General features: G+C 45.3%; 1 protein-coding gene across 2 annotated transcripts in view; it reads left to right on the top strand.

The window, feature by feature from the left end:
• Window positions 1–3: 3 nt before the first annotated feature.
• The window catches only part of pi4kaa (phosphatidylinositol 4-kinase, catalytic, alpha a), a 43,135-nt gene continuing 18,648 nt past the window's right edge, over window positions 4–24,490 (top strand). The window contains exons 1-35 of one of the 2 annotated variants that reach the window (XM_062528162.1): window positions 4–180; window positions 1,849–1,965; window positions 2,299–2,392; window positions 2,844–2,932; window positions 3,704–3,776; window positions 4,385–4,647; window positions 6,068–6,134; window positions 6,950–7,161; window positions 7,737–7,833; window positions 8,108–8,299; window positions 8,413–8,513; window positions 8,781–8,910; window positions 9,661–9,790; window positions 10,146–10,241; window positions 10,680–10,863; window positions 11,778–11,878; window positions 12,141–12,309; window positions 12,841–12,891; window positions 13,097–13,205; window positions 13,556–13,692; window positions 14,165–14,298; window positions 14,494–14,576; window positions 14,707–14,777; window positions 15,629–15,753; window positions 16,498–16,579; window positions 17,049–17,132; window positions 17,733–17,822; window positions 18,237–18,356; window positions 19,122–19,214; window positions 19,470–19,626; window positions 20,022–20,149; window positions 20,648–20,806; window positions 21,336–21,487; window positions 22,058–22,165; window positions 22,749–22,876. In XM_062528162.1, the coding sequence (XP_062384146.1) occupies window positions 82–180; window positions 1,849–1,965; window positions 2,299–2,392; window positions 2,844–2,932; window positions 3,704–3,776; window positions 4,385–4,647; window positions 6,068–6,134; window positions 6,950–7,161; window positions 7,737–7,833; window positions 8,108–8,299; window positions 8,413–8,513; window positions 8,781–8,910; window positions 9,661–9,790; window positions 10,146–10,241; window positions 10,680–10,863; window positions 11,778–11,878; window positions 12,141–12,309; window positions 12,841–12,891; window positions 13,097–13,205; window positions 13,556–13,692; window positions 14,165–14,298; window positions 14,494–14,576; window positions 14,707–14,777; window positions 15,629–15,753; window positions 16,498–16,579; window positions 17,049–17,132; window positions 17,733–17,822; window positions 18,237–18,356; window positions 19,122–19,214; window positions 19,470–19,626; window positions 20,022–20,149; window positions 20,648–20,806; window positions 21,336–21,487; window positions 22,058–22,165; window positions 22,749–22,876 (4,225 nt within the window). In that variant the 5' untranslated portion in view covers window positions 4–81. Of the gene's footprint in view, window positions 181–1,848; window positions 1,966–2,298; window positions 2,393–2,843; window positions 2,933–3,703; window positions 3,777–4,384; window positions 4,648–6,067; window positions 6,135–6,949; window positions 7,162–7,736; window positions 7,834–8,107; window positions 8,300–8,412; window positions 8,514–8,780; window positions 8,911–9,660; window positions 9,791–10,145; window positions 10,242–10,679; window positions 10,864–11,777; window positions 11,879–12,140; window positions 12,310–12,840; window positions 12,892–13,096; window positions 13,206–13,555; window positions 13,693–14,164; window positions 14,299–14,493; window positions 14,577–14,706; window positions 14,778–15,628; window positions 15,754–16,497; window positions 16,580–17,048; window positions 17,133–17,732; window positions 17,823–18,236; window positions 18,357–19,121; window positions 19,215–19,469; window positions 19,627–20,021; window positions 20,150–20,647; window positions 20,807–21,335; window positions 21,488–22,057; window positions 22,166–22,748; window positions 22,970–24,490 lie in introns of both variants that reach the window. The other variant, XM_062528161.1, reaches the window with a different exon arrangement.

Here is a 24,490-nt window from a genome sequence, read left to right as displayed (position 1 = left end):
AGTTTTGTCCTCATCAGATGTCCACTTCTGTAAGATGTAGCTAGTCAGTGTCGATAACCCGTGGCTCTCTAAAATACAATCATGTCGGCGAAAGGAGGTGGATCAAAAGGATTTTATTTCAATACAGTGCTTTCTCTGGCACGGTCTTTGGCTGCAAATCGACCAGCTCCGATTGAAAAGGTGAGCATCTGTCAACGTAAACTATCCTGGTGCGACCTAGCCAACTAGCTAATAGGAAGGGTAGCTTCCTATGAGGGTACTGTTATGATTCAGCTAGGTCAACGTTAGCTTGCTAACCTTAGCTAAACAGTTGGTTTTATTCGTCCCCAGAATCAACACGACATCATTGTCTTTCTCTCAAATGTTGCCTAATCTTTGATGTGGTGAAATATGGTTGTTATTTGATGAAAGCAAGCTAATCGCGCTTGTTATTAAGGATGATGTCAACGTAAGCTAACTAGGAAGAGGAAGGATATCCCTCAGTAGCCAGGCCGACCTGTTTGCCAGATTTGACATGACCGTGTGAATGGCTTGAAAGGGTATTTGTACATATGTGTAAGTCAGCTGGCTTGTTTTTGTTTATAACCTTCTAATGACGGTATGTACTCTCGGACTCTGTGTGGGGTGGTGGTTGTTTGCTAAGTGAACTATCCTACGAGTTGACATTCCATTTCCTAGCACTGTCTCGTTGAAACGCCCCCTCACGCAGGTGATGTGATGGTCACATTTTGTCACACAACATCAATGAATGTTGTAAAGCATAAAGCCCCAAGGTCGCGTCTGTATACTAGTCCAGTGTCTGGTAAATTATCCGACAACGTTATAACCTTTATGTACGCCAGGCATCAGTTAACGATAAACTGCTTTTGTCAGTGTGCCACTGCAAATCCGTTGGGGGGATAATGCTATGCTGCCCACTGACTAACGTTAGTTTGACGACCTCTACCAGTATGTGATTCTGTGTTAGTTACATGTTATGAGCAGGGCTATTTTTTGTTGCCGACTGATTGAATTTAGGGGTATTCTGTATAATCAGGGTGCAGTCATTTTTCTTGCGCATCCATAGCATGTTGCTGTCTGCTGCACTGTTGGTTTATTTAGGATGGCATTGTTTATGTCTGTATTAATCCCCTCAAGCATTACTCAGGACCAAAGTACTGCACCACTTAGAAACAATCACTTGTTTATCTCGTGTATTTTTTTAAATTTTTATTTTTTTTAAGCATATTGAAAAACATTTGGCAAAACCACAACATAATGTGCATGAAGTACAAATTCACCCTGTTATTTATACCGGGCTTAGTGAGTGCAATATATATGAGGACTGGACTGGCTGGTAATATGTAACAGGCTTGTAATAGCAAGGTTTCTGACAACTGAGCTTGTTTACAAAAAAACAGCAACAATACAAATGGGAATGATTGTAGTTGAGACATGTTTTGGGTACACCACGCCTTTAGATTATAGTGCCGTGCTATCAGGAGCCAGAGTAAAGCTAACATGAAGAGGCTGCGGCCTACAACAAAAGCACAAAGAAGTAAAAACATTGGCATGCTTATCAAAGAGGCTACAATATAGGCTACACCTGTGCGGTAATTCAGCATTGATCAGAAATCTGCCTGCCCGCTGTGTAATTTTGCTACCATTGGGATTTACTTGTGTATGTGTATGTGTGTGTCTTTTTTTTTTCTCCCTTCTTTTGTGCATGTACGCTAATACGTGTGTGTGTGTGTGTGTGTGTGTGTGTGTGTGTGTGTGTGTGTGTGTGTGTGTGGTTGTGTGTATGTGTATGTGTGTGTGTGTGTGTGTGTGTGTGTGTGTGTGTGTGTGTGTGTGTGTGTGTTACAGGTTCAGAAACTGCAATGCATGTGCCCAGTGGATGTTCGTGGCGTGTATCAGCTGGACGAGAGGAGGAGGGATGCGGTCATCGCACTGGGGGTCTTCCTGGTGGAGTCAGAACTACAGGTGCTTGTCTGATGAGACGTGGGGTGGTTAATTAACCCTCTAACTGACCAACTCTTGCTCTGGTAGAGGAATTCATTTAAAGAACATGTCTGTATCCACATGTGACACTCTTCACATGTTCCACAGCACCATAGCCGTAATACTTTTGACCTTAGTTGAATAGTATTAACAGTAGTTGTAGATCATGTAGGACAATGCAATAGAGAGGGTGAAGAGAATGGTGTTAGTTCTCAAGATGGATGACCTGAGAGTTCATGTCTGCAGTGAACTATAAGTTCCTGATTTAACAACAACAATTTAAATGGTGGTTTGTGTTTTTCTCTTCCTCCACAGCACAAAGAGACAATCGTTCCATACCTCCTGGGTCTGCTGAGGGGACTGCCGAGGGTGCAATGGATTGAAGAGAACTCTGAGAGGAAGGGGAGGGGTAATGAGCTCCATTTTCTTCCTATTCATGTATTTTAGACCGTTGACCAAGGTGGGAAGTTTGCAAGCTATACTGTCACATGACACCTGCTCTGAACATATGTTTATGATTATGTTTATGACATGTGGCAACTGCTTTTGTCCAAAGCCATTTACATTATATGCCATCACAGACACAGGCATTGTAAAATATATTGGTTTGCTGCTCACAATCTCCTTTATAAAAGAGACATGTTTTTGGAGAATGTTATTATTGTGTGCAAGATTCAATTTTGTTATTTTAGGTTAGCAGTACATACAGACTTGCTCTACTGAAAATGAATCAAATCATGATTTCAAAACCAAAGTACACACTGAACCGTTATTTTGTGTACCATTACACATCTATTTTGAGCACATGTCTTAACATGTGTAAGACTGATTGTGTGTGTGTGTGTGTCTGTCTGCATCAGATACCCTCCCAGGTGCAGAGAACTTCTGCTTCTGCCTGGTCACCCTGCTGTCAGATGTGGCTCAACAGGATGAGGCTCTGAGATCACAGGTTAGTCAGTGTGTGTGTGTGTGTGTGTGTGTGTGTGTGTGTGTGTGTGAAAATGTAATGAGCTGTGTCCTTTCTGCCATCCTTACACCAAAAGTTTTTTGAAAGACTAGTATCAGACCCTCTCACGTATAAAGGCAAGTCATGGAGTTTTTAGTCACAGTGTAGTCACAGGCTAGTCTCAGACTAGGGATCTTACAGGGTTGCTTTATACACGACTACAATTAGATTCCTTCAAATGATTTTCCATTGTGCACAAGATATTAACAGGAGTTAAAATGATAGCCTACTCATATCAGAGTCATGTTCATGTTTCTGCAGCATTGTTTCATGTGTGACATCCCTAACCATTATAGAGTTGTTCTGTAGTGTGGACCAGCCGACTAATCATTTATGATAAACGGAATAACAAATAATCATATAGGCTGCAGCTGTCGTTTACTTTGCCCCTTCCTGTTTGGTGTTGGAGATATGGTCACTATTGTTTTTTTAATCCATGTCACTATTTGTATGAGCCACTACTGCAAGACAAATATGTTTATTGTCGTAACGTCAAGACCAGCCAGTCAAATTCCCATGATTTCATTCTGAGTTTGGATATTTAGCCACTGACTATGAAGTCGCTTGAAAATCGTATGATGTAAGGCAGACATTACCTTCAAGTGACATATTTTGTTCTTTCTGCAATTGAACGATGGTGATGAATATAAACTGATGGTCCCTGAGACATTGAGAATGTTAATTCGGTGGACATTTGCTTATGTGTGGGTGCAGATTTTAGAGGCGGTGATGAACCTGATGCAGGTGCTGCAGGAGGCGTGCCAGAACCCAGAGGCTCAGGATAAAGGTGAGCACACCACACACACACCACACACCACACACTCACTGCACATCACACACACACACCACACACTCCCTGCACATCACACACACACCACACACCCACCACATACCACACCCCACACCACACACACACACCACACGCCCCACACCCACTACACACACCTCTCAACTGCACAGAGATGCCAGGGCTTTTACCAGTACCATGACGTAGTTCAGTCCTTTGTGTGGATAACCATGACGACACAAATCTCACCATGACAGGAATTTCTTTACAAATGAATAGTGTTGCTGTTGTGTTTTGTTAGTATGAAGGTATGATAATGCGGCTCAAAAAATTTAATTGTTGGAGTGTGTTGCAATCAGTAGAATTGTAATGTAATGTTATCAGAGGGACATACAACTTTAACTTCTTTTATAGAGTGACCATTTAGCACACAGAAAGGCAAGTCAAGTCAGGTTTAGTTGTAATACCCTTTAAAAACAATAACAGTTGACTATACAGTCAAAAAGTTAGGGTCTGATATTCAAACAGGTAATGATCAGACAGTTCAACACAATTATGTCTGATAATAAGTTTCAGTTGCGCTGAAAACTCCCTCCCTGCTCCTCCAGAGAGCCTGTGCAGGTACACCGTGCCGTCCCTGCTGGGCGTGGTGCGGGCGTTCGGTCGCTACAGCAACACGGACGAGCCGCTCCTGTCCAAGCTGTTCCCGCGAGCGTGTCCGCAGCCGCTGCTCCTGGGCGAGGACCTGGAGGCGGCGCGCCGGCGCTCCTTCCACGACTTCCGCTCCATCCTGCCCAGCTCGCTGCTGACCGCCTGCCAGAGCGACACCATGCGCCGCAAGGCCAGCGGCAGCTCCAGCGTCTCACAGCAGGTGAGGAACTGAAGGTTGTAGTGCTAGTGTGTGCCACCAGGGGGCAGGCATCTTCAGCAATTGCAGTTTTACAATGGCTCAATCTCAATGGCCCAATCCCAATGGCAGCCCTAAAGACTAAGGACTCAGGACTCACAGACTTAGTTGATCTCAGGTGCTAAGTGAGTGAGTGTGTGAGGCCACATGGGCTCAGATAGGTATTTGGGATCGGGACAGCACTTCACGAGATCACATGTACTGTACCTTGGCGATGTTTACTAACAAAGACGCTGCTAACATTTGCACCATGCACGTGTGTGTCGTGCTGTTGTTTACCTTTGTCATTTCCGGATTTTCCTATGATCTCCGCGGTAAACTTTGAACTGTGGGTAATTCCCTTAGGTTAAGTCTGCACCGATGCAGACTCACGGAAAAGGCTTGGTAAGTGTGTACTCAAATCCTCACGCCCGTTGTAATTTGACATTGGGACAGCCCTAAGCCCTTACGAATTTCGCGAGAACGCGCGCCAAATTCCGTGAGTCTGTGAGTCCGGACATTGGGATTGGGCCTGGGCCATAGTCTCCCCTTACACACTTACACACTTTGATGCATGTTCCTGCCAACTTTGTGAGGGCTTAGGGCTGTCCTTCTACGAAATTGTGAAGTGGCTGAGGGCTTTACTCTAGGGAATTATCTTCCATTTATTGCATTGTGACGTGAAACACGGGGTTACCCAAAGGAAACTGGAAGCTCGAAAAAAAAATCAATTGTCAATTTAATGATTGGTCACAGGCGCTTTGAACTCTTACACCCTCGCAAACGTAATCACTTACGACGGATGTCAGTTAAGTGTGTGAGGTTTCAGGACTTGAAATTCAGCCAGAGAACTGAAGCAACTTGGAGGGAGTGGTGATCATGTTTGATCAAGAACTGGAGATTCCTCAGGGAACTGTTCTGCAACAGATACTTACTGTTTCAATTGTAGTATAATAACTATAGTATAGTAGGTTAGTCAGGTGTATTCTCTACACCTAACCAACCTATTCACTTATCATGTATACAGTACAGACCTTACTGCCCTGTAACTGACCCTAGACAGATGGCACAGGCCCTTGAGTTGTGGATCTGCCCGGTATGCATCCTGAGTTTTTCCTCGCCCCTGTTACTCATGGGCTCTCTCTGAATGTTTAGCACTCTGTAAAGCACCATAGGACATGACTAACTTAAGTTTTAGGCATAGTACAAAAAAACTGGTTGCATATTGTTCTTTTGGGGTTGCATGAATGTATGCAGGGTTCTGAATGTATGCAGGGTTCTGAATGTATGCAGATAACTGATGCTATTTGTTGCAGATGGAATAGAATACAACAGAACAGAATATAATTTGTGTTGTCCATTCACATGGTAATTATCTCTGCCCGGTGGGTTTGTGTGATTGCAGGCCAGTCCAGAGCGCGGCCCGCTGCCCCCCAGCTCCCCTGCTGACCCCTCGGCCCAGTACTTTGAAGGTGAGCGTGTTGCCGTCTGGCACTCCTGCTGGGCCCTCCGACCCACTCATTACACAGCCACACTTTATAAACGCACTGCTGGGACTGACCACACGTCCACAAAAGCACTTGGAAAGAAATAACTCTAACTTTAAATGAGAAAGCCACAGCTGTTTTTCAAATACTGGTTTCAAACACTGAATTGTAGTCATTGCTTTTAAAGTAAAAGATAGATTACACTATCTGGCAAAGACATTATGTCTTCTGTATTGAATAAAATTGAAATATTATTGTCCAGTGTCAGTGTCCACAGAAAAACAACAGTGGCCTAAGTCTAAACCTGTTATGTCTGATTGTTACTTTGTATTGGATTTCCCTAATCTCCATGTGCTTTCCCTTCCTAATCCTTCACCTGTTCTTTTCCCCAATGTCTATGGTCTTTCTCCTCCTAATCCATCACCTGTACTCCTCTCCCTGATCTCTATGGTCTTTCTCCTCCTAATCCATCACCTGTACTCCTAACCATAATGTCTATGGTCTTTCCCCTCCTAATCCTTCACCTGTACTCCTCTTCCTAATGTCTATGGTCTTTCTCCTCCTAATCCTTCACCTGTACTCCCCTCCCTGATCTCTATGGTCTTTCTCTTCCCAATCCTTGACCTGTACTCCTCTCCCTGATCTCTATGGTGTTTCCACTATTGATCCTTCACCTGTACTCCTCTTCCTTATGTCTATGGTCTTTCTCCTCCTAATCCTTGACCTGTATTCCTCTCCTGAATGTCTATGGTCTTTCTCCTCTTAATCCTTCACCTGTCCTCCTCTGCTGTGCCCCTCAGGCTCCTACCTGCCTGACGGCAGCGCTGTGGATCCAGACTACTACTTCTCCACCATCAGCTCCAGCTTCTCCGTGTCGCCACTCTTCACCGGCTCTGGGCGGGAGTTCAGCGTGCCCCTGGAGGTCCTCAGGAGACTGCTGGCCATGGTGGAGCAATTTGTGGCCGAGACCTTCCTCAAGGCACTGGACACCACGCTCGCCGAGGTCTTGGAGGTGTGTGAGAGTGATAATGGGGAGGGCACTCACACTCGCACTCGCACTCGCACTCGCACTCGCACTCTCGCACTCGCACTCGCACTCGCACTCGCACTCGCACTCGCACACACACACACACACACACACACACACACACTCACACTCACACTCACACACACACTCACACACACACTCACACACACACTCACGCTTATGGCAAGCTAGCAGAAGTGTGTTGGAATGTGTGTGGGGAGAGCTTAGTAATAGAATAGGACTCTCACTACTTTTTTCTTGCACGTGCATGTTCAAAGAAAATACCTGTAGACCATTGTGGTCCTCAATGGGGTGAGGGTGAAGGGAGGAGGGGACAGTACAGACTAATGAACGAGACAATCTGAACACTTACTGAGAAAGATTCTTGTTTTAGTCTGCTGAAATACATAATGAACATAGTATACAGGGGACAGTACAGACTAACGAACGAGACAATCTGAACACTAAATGAGAAAGATTCTTGTTTTAGTCTGCTGAAATACATAATGAACATAGTCCTTGTTTTAACTTGATTGAATTATTTTTGTATGTTGTTCCAGCTTAATCCAGGCATTCATCTGTACTACAAAACCTTCAGTGATCCACTTTATGTGGCCATATTCAAGATGCTAAGGGACACACTCTACTATATGAAAGGTATGAATGACATCAAATGTACTCAGTATATTAGTAAATGATTATCTAACCACATGTGAATTACAGTCTGATGCATTTGAATGGGATGGTCCAGTTTTTCTTTTGACTTTCTTGAAAATTACATTGATATTACATGATAATTTGACCATTGTCATTGGTGCATCTTGCAACCATCACAGGTTTCTCACTATCTCTGTCATCCCTCTTCTCCCTCCTGTAACAATTGTCTATTGTTCTCTCTCCATCTCCCCTCTCTCTCTGTGTCGGTGGTCAGACCTGCCGACGGCGTTTGTGAAGGAGGTGCACGACTTTGTGCTGGAGCAGTTCAGCAGCAGCCAGTCGGAGCTGCAGCGCATCCTGCACGACGTGGAGTACCTGCACAGCGAGCTCAGCCCGCTCAAGCTGCGCTGCCAGGCCAACGCCGCCTGCGTCGACCTCATGGTGTGGGCCGTCACCGAGGAGCAAGGTCAGAGGTCAACCACACACACACACACACACACAGACACAGACACAGACACACACACATACTGTATGTCCTACGTAACTTACACTAGCCTTTCTCTCCTGTCTTGTCCCCAGGAGCTGAGAACCTGTGCACCAAGCTGTCCGAGAAACTGCAGTCCAAGACGTCCAGTAAGGTCATCATCGCTCACATGCCCCTTCTCATCTGCTGTCTACAGGTGGGACTGGCTTTCTCCGGTAGACGAGTCAACAGCACACACAAACATTTGAATCAGTCCAGTGTAGAGCCAAGCATTTGTTTCAGTCTTCTTGGTGGACTTAATATCATGATCTTGTATATTATTGTAGGTCATGTGATATTATATGGTTGTTGCCATGACTACGATCTAATATTGATATAATATTGTAATTGTCATTTGTTTACTTTGCTGACTGCACGTCAGGTTTCTTTGAGCTAAAAGCGTTTGCTGTGTTGATTTGCACAGGGCCTGGGCCGCCTGTGCGAGCGCTTCCCCGTGGTGGCCCACTCGGTCACCACCTCGCTCAGGGACTTCCTGGTGGTCCCCTCTCCAGTGCTGGTCAAGCTCTACAAGTACCACAGCCAGTACACTACAGGTGCGTGTCACACCTGTATTCACCCAGTAGGACCATAGACTATATATACAGTCTATGAGTAGGACAGATAAGATGAGTGGATTAGAAATGTGTTTCCCCCCCCCCCCCCCCATGTTTTTCACTCATACACAACAGATGTGTTAATAAGCAATAAGCCCTGAGAGGCCGTCTAAAATCAGTGCAAACGACAGACTTGAGTGGCTTATTGCTTTTATAAAACTGTTACTATGTCTATCCGGCAAGATTTCATGAAGCGACGGCACAGCAACTAAAAATAATCATTCTTCCGCCAAGAATTACATTTCCTTCATATGAATGGTTGCCATGCAACATCGAGATGCAGCTACTGTAAGTTGTGTTAGCACATTACTATAGAAAGAAATGCGGTCAAGGTGTACGTTTGTGTTGGGTTTTACACCGGCTTCGAACGCGATTCAGCCAATCATAATCAAGGACCGGAACTATCAGTTTTAGAATACAGCATGAACTCTCACACTTGGTGGGTGGCTCTCATAAGGAGCTCAATTTATCAGATCAGTATAGTTTGCACTGTTTTTGATCTGTTACAAATGCACCAGAGAGATCAAAATCAGTGTGCTTTTTCAAACTGTTTTGATTACAATGTATTTTTTCATATGGATATCTGCACTGCTTCATCTTTATGTTGTGATTGTGGTAAAGTTGGAAAAGCGTCATAGATAAGGCGTTTATTTTTTAATCTTATTTTGCGCTGTTTTTCTCTTGCTAAAGGGACTGGAGAGATCAAAATCCATGTCACCAATGAGCATGCCCAGTCCACATTCAACGTCCACTCTAAGCAGAAGAGTCAGCCGTCCATGTATGAGCAGCTCAGAGATATCTCCATTGACAACATCTGCAGGTAAACAAGTGGCTCCACATGCAACCACAAGTCAGTGAGGATCTGTCTTGAGTCCAATACATGTACAATACACAATTATTGGTACGGCTTTAGAGCACGTCAAAGTAAAATGGCATACTTAAGTCCTATTCACATACACAGGGTTCTCTCGTTGTGGCCTCCAAAGTTTGTTATTTTTACTTGAATTATTTTATTTTTTGTATTTCACGTATTTGAATTTTGTTGCGCAACATTTCACATCGCTAGTGGTTATTTTGCCTGTATTTCCTGAACTACATGAACATTACGTGCTCTCTTGTTGCTAGTCGCTTGCAGTCTGAAAGGGCCTTTAAAGTGTCCTGTACCTTTCCTGCAGATCTCTGAAGTCCGGTTTGACCATGGACTCGGTGATTGTGGAGGCTTTCCTGGCGAGCTTGTCCAACCGCCTCTACATCTCCCAGGAGAATGACAAGTAAGCTCTGCTGCGGTGCTTCACTCCACATGACCACGTCTTTGTGGGCCTTATTGCTTAAATAAAATGTTCATGATGGTGGTAGTGTAATGGATTGCCCTAACAATACCGCAGCGATGAGTATGATTAAGGGATTATAACCATGAAGACAACTCTTATCCTAGTGATGTCGATGGCTAAATAGAGGCTGGTGATAATGGTGAAATGTTGGTGTGTGTGTGTGTGTGTGTGTGTGTGAGTGTGAGAAATTCTGCTCAATATCTGTGATAATTGGTAGTCGCCACATATGGAGAAGGTGCTGTTTTTTTGTACCCATGAACTAAGACCAGAGGCATAGGCTACTGGGTTTACAATGTTGGTATCCATGACTGTTTGTGTTCAATGAAACCTATTGTAGAACATGAACACAAATAATAAATGTGTGTGTGTGTGTGTCAGGGACGCTCACCTGATCCCGGACCACACCATCCGTGCGCTGGGCCACATCGCGGTGGCGCTGCGCGAGTCTCCGCGGGTGATGGAGCCCATCCTGCAGATCCTGCAGCAGAAGTTCTGCCAGCCGCCCTCCCAGCTGGACGTGCTCATCATAGACCAGCTGGGCTGCATGGTCATCACCGGCAATGTGAGACTGCACACTCAATCACTCACACACGCGCACACACACACACACGCACACACATACATATATGCTGTCAATCACTCACACACGCACACACTTGCACACGCATATACTGTATCCAGTCAATCACTCACACACTCACACACGCATATACGCATATACGGTATCCAGTCAATCACTCACACACGCACCCGCGCACTCATGCGGTCAATTACTCACACGCACACACACACACAAACACACATGCGGTTGGTCACTCAGAACACGCACACTTACTCACTCACTCACACACACACTTACACGCTTATCAGAAATGAGATCAAATACTGTGTTATCGCGAGAAATGTGAAACTGAACACGCTTCCATTCACTCGCATACTCAAACACATACACACACAAACAAGTGCATGCTTATCTACGGTCATCTTGGCTATATGCTAATCACATGAAATATGAGCCTGAAGACCAACGGATACACTTACACCCACGTACACACACACACACCAACCAGAGAGGCACCCTGCTTATGTTGCACTGATCCTCTGACTAGTGTGTGGATTGATGTGCTGTATTCTCATCAACTGTGTAACAGATTCACACAGACACTCCATTGAGTTATTATATTATATTACTATATTATATTATCGTTATGTTATATTATCAGATGGATACACTATACATATTATAGGTACTTGCTATTCATGGGTTTCATCAGGTCCCTTTCCACAGGTGTATTAATCAAGCACCATGCAGTCTGCATTGATAATCAAAGTGCTTGATTTTATTCACCTGTGGAAAGGGACCTGATGAAACCCATGAATATCCTTGTTATTTGAGGGTTTAGGGGTCTTTTCCATGTCAGCTGTGTGTGCTGTGTGTTTATGTTGTTTTGGTCATTCTCTCCTTTCCACCCTCAGCAATATATCTACCAGGAGGTGTGGAACCTGTTCCAGCAGATCAGTGTGAAGGCCAGCTCATTGGTCTACTCCACCAAAGACTACAAGGACCACGGATACAGGTGCTTTTACCCATGCCAGATGCATCCTGGGACTAGAATAGGATAGAAATGGGGTTGCTTTGATGCCGCGTCAGATGCCACTCGGTCTACGAATCTGAATGTTCTTGAGATGTGTGTTTGTGTGTGAATCTATGGTTCTGTGGTTAAGGTTAGGGGCTGGGTTTGGTTAAGGTGATGAAGTGTTTGAGGTATTTGTATAGATTATTTATAATGATTATAATAAATGATGTAATAATCATTTGTCCAACATCACTTCCCACAGGCACTGCTCGCTGGCGGTGATCAACGCGCTGGCCAACATCGCGGCCAACCTGCAGAACGAGACCATGGTGGACGAGCTGCTGGTCAACCTGCTGGAGCTGTTTGTGCAGCTGGGCCTGGAGGGCAAGAGGGCCAGCGAGCGCGCCAGCGAGAAGGGCCCCGCACTCAAGGTGGGCCGGGCACATGCACACGCACACACACTCATACACACACACACACACACACACACACACACACACACACACATGCAGTGTACAGATCCCTCATCATAGTAGTGCACTGCACACACACACACACACGTTACACACGCGTTCAGGACACTGATCATAGTGGTGCACTGAACACAGAGACATATACTACTGAGGGCTCACAGTAGCAGTTGTCAGTTGTGTGAAGTACTGTAAACAAAATATCCATTAAAATCCTTCACTCTGTTAGTTATTCCGCTCAGTTGTTTTAACTTTTAATCTCTTTAACTTTTTGTGATCTCCCACTCTCTCTTTCCATCTCGTCCTGTTGCTCAGATCATATTTTCTTTAGCTTTGATGTTTTGTTATTATTCCTGTCTTTCATCTCTCTCTCTCTCTCTCTCCCTCTCTCCCTCTCTCTGTCTCCCTCTCTCTCCCCTCTCTGCTGTCTTGTTTTGACACACGAAGACGAATTTCAAACTAACCGAGCGCTATTTGTTTTCTTCTTCAAAGGCATCCAGCAGTGCTGGAAACCTTGGCGTTCTCATTCCCGTCATCGCCGTGGTAAGAAACACACAGTGGAATAATAATTTCTGAAGGTCATCAGAGTGAATCATGAAAGCATGATGTTCGTGAACATCAATCTATCAATTCTATCAATCTAACTTTAAGTGGTGTGGGTGGGTGTGTGTGTGTGTGTGTTTGTGTGTCTGTGTGTCTGTGTGTCTGTGCGTGTGTGTGTGCGTGTGTGTGCGTGTGATTTCTGCAGCTGACCAAACGTTTGCCCGCGATCAAAGAGGCCAAGCCGCGACTCCAGAAGCTCTTCAGAGATTTCTGGCTGTACTCTGTGGTCATGGGCTTTGCAGTGGAGGGCTCTGGTGAGCAGCATGACACTCATATTAATAATTGTTTATATTTTTTATATTTGAAGTCCTGTGTGGTGTGATAGCGTCAAATACCACCTTGTTATTACTGCAGCTAATACTTTGCAGGCATTTTCTTTTTGTAGGCTTGATTGTTTTTTGACCAAAGTGTGTGTGTGTGTGTGTGTGTGTGTGTGTGTGTGTGTGTGTGTGTGTGTGGTGTGTGTGTGTGTGTGTGTGTGTGTGTGTGTGTGTGTGTGTGTGTGTGTGTGTGTGTGTGTGTGTGTGTGTGTGTGTGTGTGTGTGTGTGTGTGTGTGTGTGTGTGTGTGTGTGTGTGTGTGTGCGTGCTCGCGTGCGTTTGCAGGGCTGTGGCCAGAGGAATGGTATGAGGGCGTGTGTGAGATCGCCACCAAGTCTCCACTCCTCACCTTCCCCAGTGGCGAGCCTCTTCGCTCTGAGCTGCAGTACAACTCCGCCCTTAAGAACGACACCGTCACCCCGGTAATAACACTCCACACCCAGCTTACATGCCACTTACATGGTGCTTCACTGCTGTACTTTTACATGTTCTCTGAGTCATTCAACAGACGCTTTTATCCAAAGTGACTTGCAAAATGAGGAATAACATTCAAGCTGCATTGTCAAGGAGGCCTTAAGTAGCAATAATACTACTGCAATAGATACTACTACCAGAAGATGAGATGCAGAAATTTAAGTCAAGATACTAGGTGTTAATTAATAGAGATTGTTTTCCATGACCTACTGCCCAAGGAGCAGTATACCCAAGTATATATAGTAAATACAGTGTATTCAGGTTTGTTAATGATCGGTCTATGTAATGTCACTGCCTGACAATTGGTTAACTGACAAACAAACAAACAAACAAACAAACAAAATCACCGCCACATCAGCAGCAGAATTTCACAGAGCAGTGATCTCTCTGTTGTCCTCTCTCCTTCCCCTCTCTCTTCAGGCTGAGCTGAACGACCTGAGGAGCACCATCATCAACCTGCTGGACCCTGCAGCCGAGTCGGCGACCCTCATCAACAAGCTGGACTTTGCCATGTCCACCTACCTGCTGTCGGTCTATCGGCTGGAGCACATGAGGTAAGAGCAAGTCCAGATTTGCTGAGGAGGGCGAGGAAGGAGGAAGCCTCTCTCTCCTGTGACGACACCCAGGCCCAGGGTGCCCTAGTTTTAGTGGCCTTTGACCTTCCGTTGACCCTGAGCCCTGTTTGGAGAGCAGAGAGTAAACCACCTGAGGATGTCCGCTTACTCACAGTGTCTTTAAACATCCTCCAGGGTGCTTCGCTCCCAAGACTCGGACCGCTTCCAGGTCATGTTCCGATACTTTGAAGACCGGGCCATCCAGAAGGACAAATCAGGTGAGTCCTCTGGAAAGAATTCGGGCCGCATAAACATTTTTGTGACCAGACTCTCAATAGGCTAAACGTTCTGTTCTGTTTGAAAACAAAAACTGGCTGACGTGAGCGCGTGTTTCCCCTTTGATTGCAGGGATGATGCAGTGTGTCATCTCCGTGGGTGATAAAGTCTTTGAGCTCTTTCTTCAGATGATGGCTGAGAAGGTAAGTACAGGCAGTAAAGCATAAAGAGCCTGTTGAAAAATAAAAAAACACCATTGTCTGCTCTTGGCAAAGCTTTATACCAAAGAGTTTAAGGATACCGCATGCCCATCCAAAAGTGATAAAAAAAAAACTGGGTTCTGGACAGACAAGCAGATGTCAGGAAAGTCTGCACACCAGAATATGGTCTTTAGCGTTTTCATCCATGTCTGATGAGGGGTTTGGGCCCGAAACGTTACACGGGGTGATATACCATTAAAAGCTTTATACCAACTCACTGTTAAATTTGGCCACAGTCTACTACCGGTGATTCATCCCTTTATTCCTCTTTGATCGTTATTTTGATAATACAGGTGAATGACCCATTCAGGTTATGGTAGGGAAAGAAGGAACATAGTTTTATTTACAATGATGTGCTTCAAGGGAGATCTAAGTCAAAATAGTCACGGCTAAAGTATCCTCTCAGGTTGCCGTAAGATGGCATGAGTCATCCCAATTTATGTCGACCACACTGAATCACACCCTGAGTTAGTACCACGCTGGTGATCCACACTTATGCAGAACTGTGACACGCGGAAAAAGCCCATAATATTCCTCATTCCTCATCTCTAGGCACAGTCACATAAAGATATTCTCAGGAACACAATGACCTAAAAACAGTCATGTCCTAAGTGGAAGAACATATAACAGCTGACTGCCTGTTGAATTCCTTTATCCAATCATACTGGTAACTGTGAACATTAGGACACATGAGAAAAAAGCATAAATAAGAAAACATGAGGACATAAACTACATACGTCAACTATAAAAATCATAAGACATGAATTCACGATTTCAATTCTCTCCTCTTCCAGTCCAAGACCAAGTCTCACGAGGAAGAGCTGGAGCGGCATGCCCAGTTCCTGCTGGTCAACTTCAACCACATCCACAAGCGCATCCGTAGAGTGGCTGACAAGTACCTGTCTGGACTGGCTGAGACGTAAGGGGTTTCCTCCTACTTTGAAGGCTGCTGCACCTCCATGTAGATTTGTACAGAACGTTCTTTGAAGACGTACTACAGGAAACTGTTTGTTCATTGGGACACCCATGAAGTTGATGAGAGTCTTCTGTTTATATTGGAAAACATTGTTGACAGTCCACACGTAAAAGAAAATCAAAGCAGTCTTTTATTTCTCTGTTATGAAAGACTCTTAAGGTATATTATCTGAGCAGTCACTGGGCCTACTGAAGGTGGTAGAATGTTAAACTCAAGTCTACCATAACAGCCTTCTGGTAGGGCGATTTGTCTGACAGATATTGCGATTTGATTTGTGATATACTTTTTGAAAGTCAGTTCAATATTCCCAATTTCGCTTTAAGTTGGGCTACTTTTGATTGGTGATTATGCTTAGTGCATGAAAAGCAAAGCCCTCCTGTTAGGTGAGCTTCACAAGGAGGATAATATGAATATAATAATCATGGATGTGACAAGATTAACCATTGGGACAGAGTTGTGCTGCACGATTAATTGCAGCCTTTGCGGTTAGCTAATTGCATTAGTTCAAATTGCGATTTCGATTGATATTTGATTAATTGTGTAGCCCTACCTCCTAATCACCTCAATCCCCTCCTAATGTCCCCCATGAGTGTGAGATGATCTCTCTCTCTCTCTCTCTCTCTCTCTCTCTCTCTCTCTCTCTCTCTCTCTCTCTCTCTCTCTCTCTCTCTCTCTCTCTGTCCTTAGCTTCCCTCACCTGCTGTGGAGCGGCCGAGTGCTGAAGACCATGCTGGACATCCTGCAGACGCTCTCTCTGTCCCTCAGCGCTGTGAGTTATGTCTCCCCTCGCCGTCACTGTCCATGGGTGCCTCTCATTTGGTCTTTTATACATCCTCCCTTCCTTCCTCGGTCCTCGTCCTCACTGATCTAGATAGAGAATGATGGGGCGGCAACAATGGGATAGTCTATCCAGTGTTAGTTATAGATCAGGGGGAACGAGCCTGGAGGATCGAGCATCGAGGATCGAGGAGAGCGTTTGAGAGCCACCCCATGTCTGTCCCCTCAATGCGCAATGCTAATGTCACTGCAACTGCAATGCAACTTTAACTTTAGATATTTATACTGAGCACGATCCAGCTTTGGTTGTATAAAATACACTGAAGTGAAAACTTCTGTAACTGGTAATGTAAGAGCGTATTGATGTTACTATAGCTCAGTAATGACTGCATCTATCCAGTTACAGTGTTTATTGTCACCTGAGTGACGGCTAATGTTTTTACTTCTCCGCCCTCCTGCAGGACATCCACAAAGACCAGCCGTACTACGACATCCCAGACACACCCTACCGCATCACTGCACCAGACACATACGAAGCCAGAGAGGTACAGAACCAACCGCCCATAGCTAGAGCATGAATTACCCTCCCACACACAGAGAGCTCTTTGTGGCTAATAGTACAGCATTAACCACCTTGTCACTCATATTTGCATAGGCCTGAATGTTCCTGCATTGGCTTTATTATACACTAGCTCTTATTGGCATATACTGTATCTGCAGTCACGTCTTCTCTACCTTCAAATTGGTAATGGATTATTTTATCATTGGAATTTTAAAAACAGTTGTAGACATCTTGGCAAAATATATACAAAATGTATGATTAATGAGTTTACCCACCCACCCCAATACAATACAGCCACACCAACTCTGCTACACATACAGAAAAAGCAACAGCAATAATTTAAAAATGATATGATAGAATAAAGAAATAGATAAACAAGCAATAGTGATAATGGTTGGCAGGGGTAGTCTTGACTGTTGCTAATATTTTTTGAGTCTTTGGTTTCTCAATAGGAGTACAATTGAGCACCTGTAGTGTCTGAGGTCTCACTCCAGGACAAAAGGAAGCTATGAAATGACCAGAGGTGACTGGAAGAGTGTGTGTTTGTGTGCTGAAACCCTGTGCCTTCTGCTTGCTCCTGTAGAGTATTGTGAAGGACTTTGCTGCTCGCTGTGGGGAGATTCTGAAGGAGGCCATGAAGTGGGCCCCATCCGTCACCAAGTCCCACCTGCAGGTACTGTATGTCTCGCTATGCAGAATCTGCTCTGTGTTCAGCACAACAACAAAAACATGTAGCAGACATAAAACTTAGCATTTTAGATTATAACCTTATATGAAGAATTGCGGAATAAGTTGTGCAATTGGCACTTGCTTTTTTAGTTTGATGAAGCGATTCATGCGTTTCATGATCCGGTGGTAAAAGATTCTGCATTTATTGTTAACATTTAGCAGGAAGATAATCAAATGTACCTACATTGCTAACAGGTAGATCAGCTAGAAGCCAGGCTAAGCATTCCTGTTGCCCTGACTCACACAAGCCTTTGGCAGCCGCAGTAGAGGAGTCCCACTAGAGTACCTAATGGACTGATAAGGGGTCAAGTTGCAGAGGAATTGGGTCATTCCCGTCCTGTCGTCTCTCTCTTCACAGGAGTACCTGAACAAGCACCAGAACTGGGTGTCGGGCCTGTCCCAGCACACGGGCCTGGCCATGGCCACCGAGAGCATCCTGCACTTCGCCGGATACAACCGCCAGAGCACCACGCTCGGGGTGAGGCACGGGCACACACACACACGCCACCGGGGTCACTCAGTTACTAGTCTTACACACCGCACGCCACGGGCAGATAGTGTGTTGTTGGCCTGCGCATCAGTCACAGTGGCGAGATACCGCTCTGGTGAAAGACGATATCCAGACGGGTCCAGATGAGGGTCAGTTTCACTTGGCCAGGTATTTCTTTCAGTAGCACCACGCTCAAGGTGAGACGTGGGTACACCTCTGAGTCAGCGAGAGTGTCTTAAGGTCCGTTCACACCAAGAACGATAACTAATGATAACGATAATTATAATGATAGCAAAAAAGTATCGCTCTAGCTAATATGGATGAGCATGTCCACACACTAGCTGTAATGATATAACGCCATCAAGACCGATATCGTAAGGTCCATGTTCAGTATCATTATAGTCAGCATTTTTGGTGTAAACAGCCCTTTACAAAAATCACACAGGCAGTGTGTTTGTCTGAGCATTAGTCACAGTGATGGCTAGATCCTGCCCTTGTGAGAGATGATGCTGATTCCAGATGAGGATCAGTTTCACTTATTTATTTTTTTAGTAGGAATATCCTGAAAGATATTTATATTTAAGACTGGTCCATTGCTCTTTATCACACTTGTACAAACCTCAGTAGAGTAAAGCAAAGTGCTGCTGTGAAAACTCTTTGGTTCAGTTTGAAGCCATGTGGCCTGGCTCAGACACATACAGAAACACAGCTGTTGCTCCATTTATTTCTCATCGCTTAAATGGTTGATTTCAGGCCACCCAGTTGACGGAGAGGCCAGCCTGTGTGAAGAAAGACTACTCCAACTTCATGGCCTCGCTCAACCTCAGGAACCGTTACGCTGGAGAGGTAATCATGACATGCCCTTTAAGACTTCCTTGGTCATCCTAGTTCTTTGCCTGCCTGGTTTACTTTGCCATGATTCAAATCCTAACTGATTAAAATACTCTCCAAAGCCATCTTTATGAAAGGGCCTATGAAGTAAATGTGTGTGTGTGTGTGTGTGTGTGTGTGTGTGTGTGTGTGTGTGTGTGTGTGTCTACGTGTGTGCGTGTGTGCGTGTGTGCGTGTGTGCGTGTGTACGTGTGTGTGACTTCTGATCAGGTTGCTGGGATGATCAACTTTGCGGAGGCGACCCACAGCACGTCAGACCTGAACCGTCTGATGATGGGGCAGCTGAACGTGGCCCTGGAGAGTGGGCAGCCAGAGGCCTTCACTGAGGCCATGTTCAAACTGGCCGCCCTTCTCATCAGCTCCAAAGGCATGTGGGACCCTACTAATACTATCATCTAACTGTGCAGTCGGGCATGAGACAGTTGTTCATCCACACTGTGTAGAGTCCTTGTGTTCGTGTGTGTGTGTGTGTGTGTGTGTGCGCGCGCTCATATGGTTAACATGTATGTGTGTGATCATCCATATTAATGTAGTGCTCCTATGGTTAACATACGTGTGTGTGTGTGTGTGTGTGTGTGTGTGTGTGTGTGTGTGTGTGTGTGTGTGTGTGTGTGTGTGTGTGTGTGTGTGTGTGTGTGTGTGTGTGTGTGTGTGTGTGTGTGTGTGTGTGTATATGTGTGTGTGTGTATATGTGTGTGTGTGTGTGTGTGTGTGTGTGTGTGTGTGTGTGTGTATATGTGTGTGTTCATCCACACTATGTAGAGTGCGACCCTCAGCTGCTCCACCACCTGTGCTGGTCTCCTCTGAAGATGTTCACGGAGCACGGCATGGAGACGGCCATCGCCTGCTGGGACTGGCTGCTGGCTGCCCACACTGGAGTGGAGGTCCCGGTGAGTCATCGCCCAGCACCTGACCCCAGCACTGGTGAACCTGGGGTCCTTAGGGCCCTGTTAGAAAGGTGGCTGGATCCTGAGTGACTGAAATCAGGTGTGGTGGGAAGGAAAGTGGTTGGGATAGGATCGGTGTGTCCCACAAACTAGGCTATCACCCCTATGAGCTATAACTTAGCCCTATGGCTATATGAATGTCCTTCATGTCATGACAATAAAGCTGTATTTGAACTAGGCATCACCCTGGAATAGAAAAGACATCCTCAGAAAAGACATTTGTAGGTCCTCAGTAGTTTGTTGGTCTACATGAATCCTAAGGTTCTACAGTATGTAGACATATTTGATTTTTAGAGCAGAGAAGCCTTTACAGATAGGTGGGTTCAGAGTTGGATCTTTAAGTAAACATTAATGTTATGAGTGAGGACTGGACATTATAAGAGCAAGTAACTGTACTCTAAACCGGGCTGTGGTCTTTTTGTCCACTGCGTTGTGCTGCAGTTCATGCGTGAGATGGCCGGGGCGTGGCAGATGACGGTGGAGCTGAAGATGGGGCTCTTCTCGGACGCCCAGGTGGAGGCCGACCCGCTGGCCGCCTCCGAGGAGAGTCAGCCCGTGCCCTGCCCCCCCAACATCACCCCGCACCACATCTGGATTGAGGTGAGCACCGGGTCGGGGTGGCAGCTGGGATTTATTTTGCTCCCTGTATATCCAAATTGATGTTTATGCCACACTGGACATCCCCACATAATGGCACTTAGGGGGGGTTTTCCCCTCCTAATTTTTTCCCTTCTCTCTCTATCCTTTTTTTTAATAGTGTCTATTTATTATTTATTTTCTTTGAATTTATTCTTGAAGATGAATGGACACTTCAGCACAATGCTTACAGTATAAATGCTTTTCTATGAGTACATGACAATAAACTTTGAACTTTTGAACTGATAACCAGTTCACCTAACGAGGGCCATCATATCCTGTTGATTTTAGTCACCTTAACAGGACACGGGACTAGAGATTTAGCAGGTTTGCATTGAAAAAGTAGTACATAAGCATGGAGAAAAGCACATCCTTGCTGGTTTTTCTTGGGTGTCTGTTATGTTCTTCATACATCTTGTCTTGTTTTGTCTTGTGTGTCTCAAGAAGACTCTCATCACCTCAGACCTGTGTTTGTTATCCCTCTGTCCTGTAGTTCCTGGTCCAGAGGTTCGAGATCGCTAAGTACTGCAGCGTGGACCAGGTGGAGATCTTCGGCAGTCTGCTCCAGCGCTCGCTGGCGCTCAGCGTGGGCGGACCCAAGAGCAGCCTCAACCGCCACGTGGCCGCCATCGGGCCGCGCTTCAGGTGAAACGCTAGCCTGGCTATCACCATCTTGAGCTATCAGCTCAATCTTTTAAGATTGAACATTAGTATGGGGAGTCTGCGCTTTATTTCGACTGCACGAGAGGCGTGCTCTCTCGGAGGAGGGGCGGGACTGTCGAGCTCTTTTGGCATCGTTCAAATCATGACTCCGTACGCTTGGATAATCCTTCGACCAATCCGACCAACGAGCCGGTGCATCTTTCGGATAAGCTAGTTTGTGATTGGAGCTAAAGGTTCTGGCAAGGAACAGAGGAGATAGAGATGTGCAGGTTTCCAGCCTGAGCTGCCAGGGGAAATCCAAATTCGCCAGCAGGTCAGGCAGGGTTCACATCCAGCCTAGTGTAACACGCCACGCTGCCTCTGAACTCACACAGCTTGGGTTGCTTATGATGTGAACTGTGGGGTATGTCATTGCTGATCCTCAGGGATTTCTGAAGCATCACCATTTTCTCTCTCTCTCTCTCTCTCTCTCTCTCTCTCTCTCTCTCTCTCTCTCTCTCTCTCTCTCTGTCTGTGTGTGTGTGTGTGTGTGTTCCTCGGTCTCTCTCTCAGGCTGCTGTCTCTGGGTCTTGCTCTGCTGCACTCGGACATGGTCACCAACGCTACCATCCGGAACGTTCTGCGTGAGAAGATCTACTCCACCGCTTTTGACTATTTCAGGTACTGCCTCTGATACGCCAGGTGACCTCTAACCCTCATTTCATGGCCAGGAGACTCCGTCATAGTATTGAAATGTATGAATATATGAATACATATATCCACAATTTCCCAGCTATTAGCCCAGGTTTATACATTCATTTTGAAAAGAAATCTTAAGCTATGAGGTCAATACACAAGGGCAGTTATTATGGTATTAATGTGGTTTTGCTTTCATAAAACGCTGTCCTGCGGTTTATACACAATCTGGCTAATACACAGGAAATTACTGTAGACCCTTTCAGTCTGTCAGGGTTTCCAGTTTAAATGTTCAAAACAAATTCAAATTAAAATATTTTCTACTATAGCGTAGACTTTACAAAATGTCAACTTTCCTTTTTGTTTACCTCAGAGATACTGTTAACTCTGTGTTGTTTTCCGTGCCACAGGAAGTGCCTTTGGAACACACGTGATTGTTTTTGCGTACAGTAGTTGAAGGGGTCTATATAGAATGATTGTGATTCTGTGGTGCTGTGGTGTTATGTCATGATAACAGCACGTCCCCTCACACCCGTCTGTAACCCCGACTCTGGCCTTCTGTCCCCAGCGTCGCTCCCAAGTTCCCCACACAAGGGGACAAGCGCCTGAGGGAGGACATCAGCATCATGATCAAGTTCTATGCCAGCATTCTGTCGGACAAGAAGTACCTGGCGGCCTGCCAGCTGGTGCCACCTGGTGAGCTTGGCGCCAATCCCCCCCCGAGCACCCTCTCTGCCGGGATTTTCGGATCGCTAATTGTTTCCAGCACTTCTCCGATATCGATATTGAGTAAGCCCTCTCTTTGCAAGCGCTGCGGTTTTTCGCCATCGCGGGAGCATGTCTTTTTTTTACGCGGGCCAAATTTGCTGCATTTTGTATGTGCGGCAAATTTGAAAAAAATGCCCAGTCGTGAAAAAAAAAAAAAAAAGATCAAAACCAAATGCACGGCGATCATCATGACCTTCCTTTCTTTCCTGATTTGTCAATTTGTTGCTCGGAAAACAAATTGAGAAACAGGTTTGAAAGAGCGAGAGAGAGATCTCTCAGTCCTTCACCTCCGAACGCCCTCCCCACCCTGCTCAGCACCACTCCATAGGAGATCATTCTTCGTCACCTCATCGATGAGAACATGAGCCATGCCCACATACCATTGCTGGTATCACAGCTGGTAGATATTCTGTAGCTGCATGACCATTTCAGAGATCCAGTAGACCTCCACATGGCCTCCAGAGGCATATCCCAGGGTTCTTGCACAGGTCTGGGGAATGCTGGGAAATGTTTTTTAAAAAAAACAGGCCTGGAAACCTTTGGAAATTCAGTAAATAGTCTGGAAAATGTTGACCGTGATACTCATTTGGTAAAGTTCTTCTAGCACAGTCACATCGGGAAAATGAAAAATGACACAAATATTCTCTAAATCTCTTCTCTGCATAAGTTCAGTCTCCCATAACAAACATCATCCATCCTTTCCCCCTTATGAGAGGCTGATCTGTTGAGCAGTCTAGGCAAAAGTTGGACACTAACTGACGTTTAGGCAAGGCAACTCAAAGGACAAAAAAGACAGCACTAAAAGAGCTCTAGAAATTTGTATGAAATTAGAATGACCGAAATTCGTTCCCGATGAAAGAGCAAGAACCCTTTTCTCCACTTATTGTGGTGCAGATCAAATCATCCACATCCAAGTCATCGTATTGTGCAGAAGTAGTATTAGTTGAATGAGCATGCTGGTAGAATAAGTTTGGTGATATTTTTGTGCCCGATTCAGATAGCTATGTAAAGGTAGCTGTCAGAGCCTTAGTCAGATTCAGAGGATCAATTCAGAAAATGAGTTACAGGATTGGAAATGATCTGGTAAAATCTATGAGCATAAGTGAGAGATATGTAGTGGAGAGATGTTCAATTCCTGGTACTATAGACGAGGGATTTCCCACAACGGCCAATCAACAATCAAGCAATCATTCAAACAAACAAACAAACAAACAATCATTTCTTTACTGTCAAAAACAAAATCACCAACACAACAGCCTTTGAGAGCATTTCACTGGAGTTATCAAGCAGGTGTGATTGTTAAGATTTGGCTCTGGTCTAGGCAAATCCACAGGCCTTCATTCCTGACATTTTGTCATCTTTAACGTTCCAAGGAGAAATGGTAGGAGAGGAATATTGGCAGAATGCCCAGGAGAGCTCAGGTACAGCAGAAGAAAGACCGAGAATCAAGGAGAGCTCAGGTACACCAAGAGCAAGACCGAGAGCCAGGCAGAGTTCAGGTACAGCAAGAGCAAGACAGAGAGCCAAGCAGAAGTCAGGTAC

The sequence above is a fragment of the Sardina pilchardus genome, chromosome 23 (assembly GCF_963854185.1).
Source record: "Sardina pilchardus chromosome 23, fSarPil1.1, whole genome shotgun sequence".
Lineage (NCBI taxonomy): Eukaryota > Metazoa > Chordata > Actinopteri > Clupeiformes > Clupeidae > Sardina > Sardina pilchardus.
Note: the sequence above shows the minus strand (reverse complement) of the source record. Positions and strands in the feature narration are given on the sequence as shown.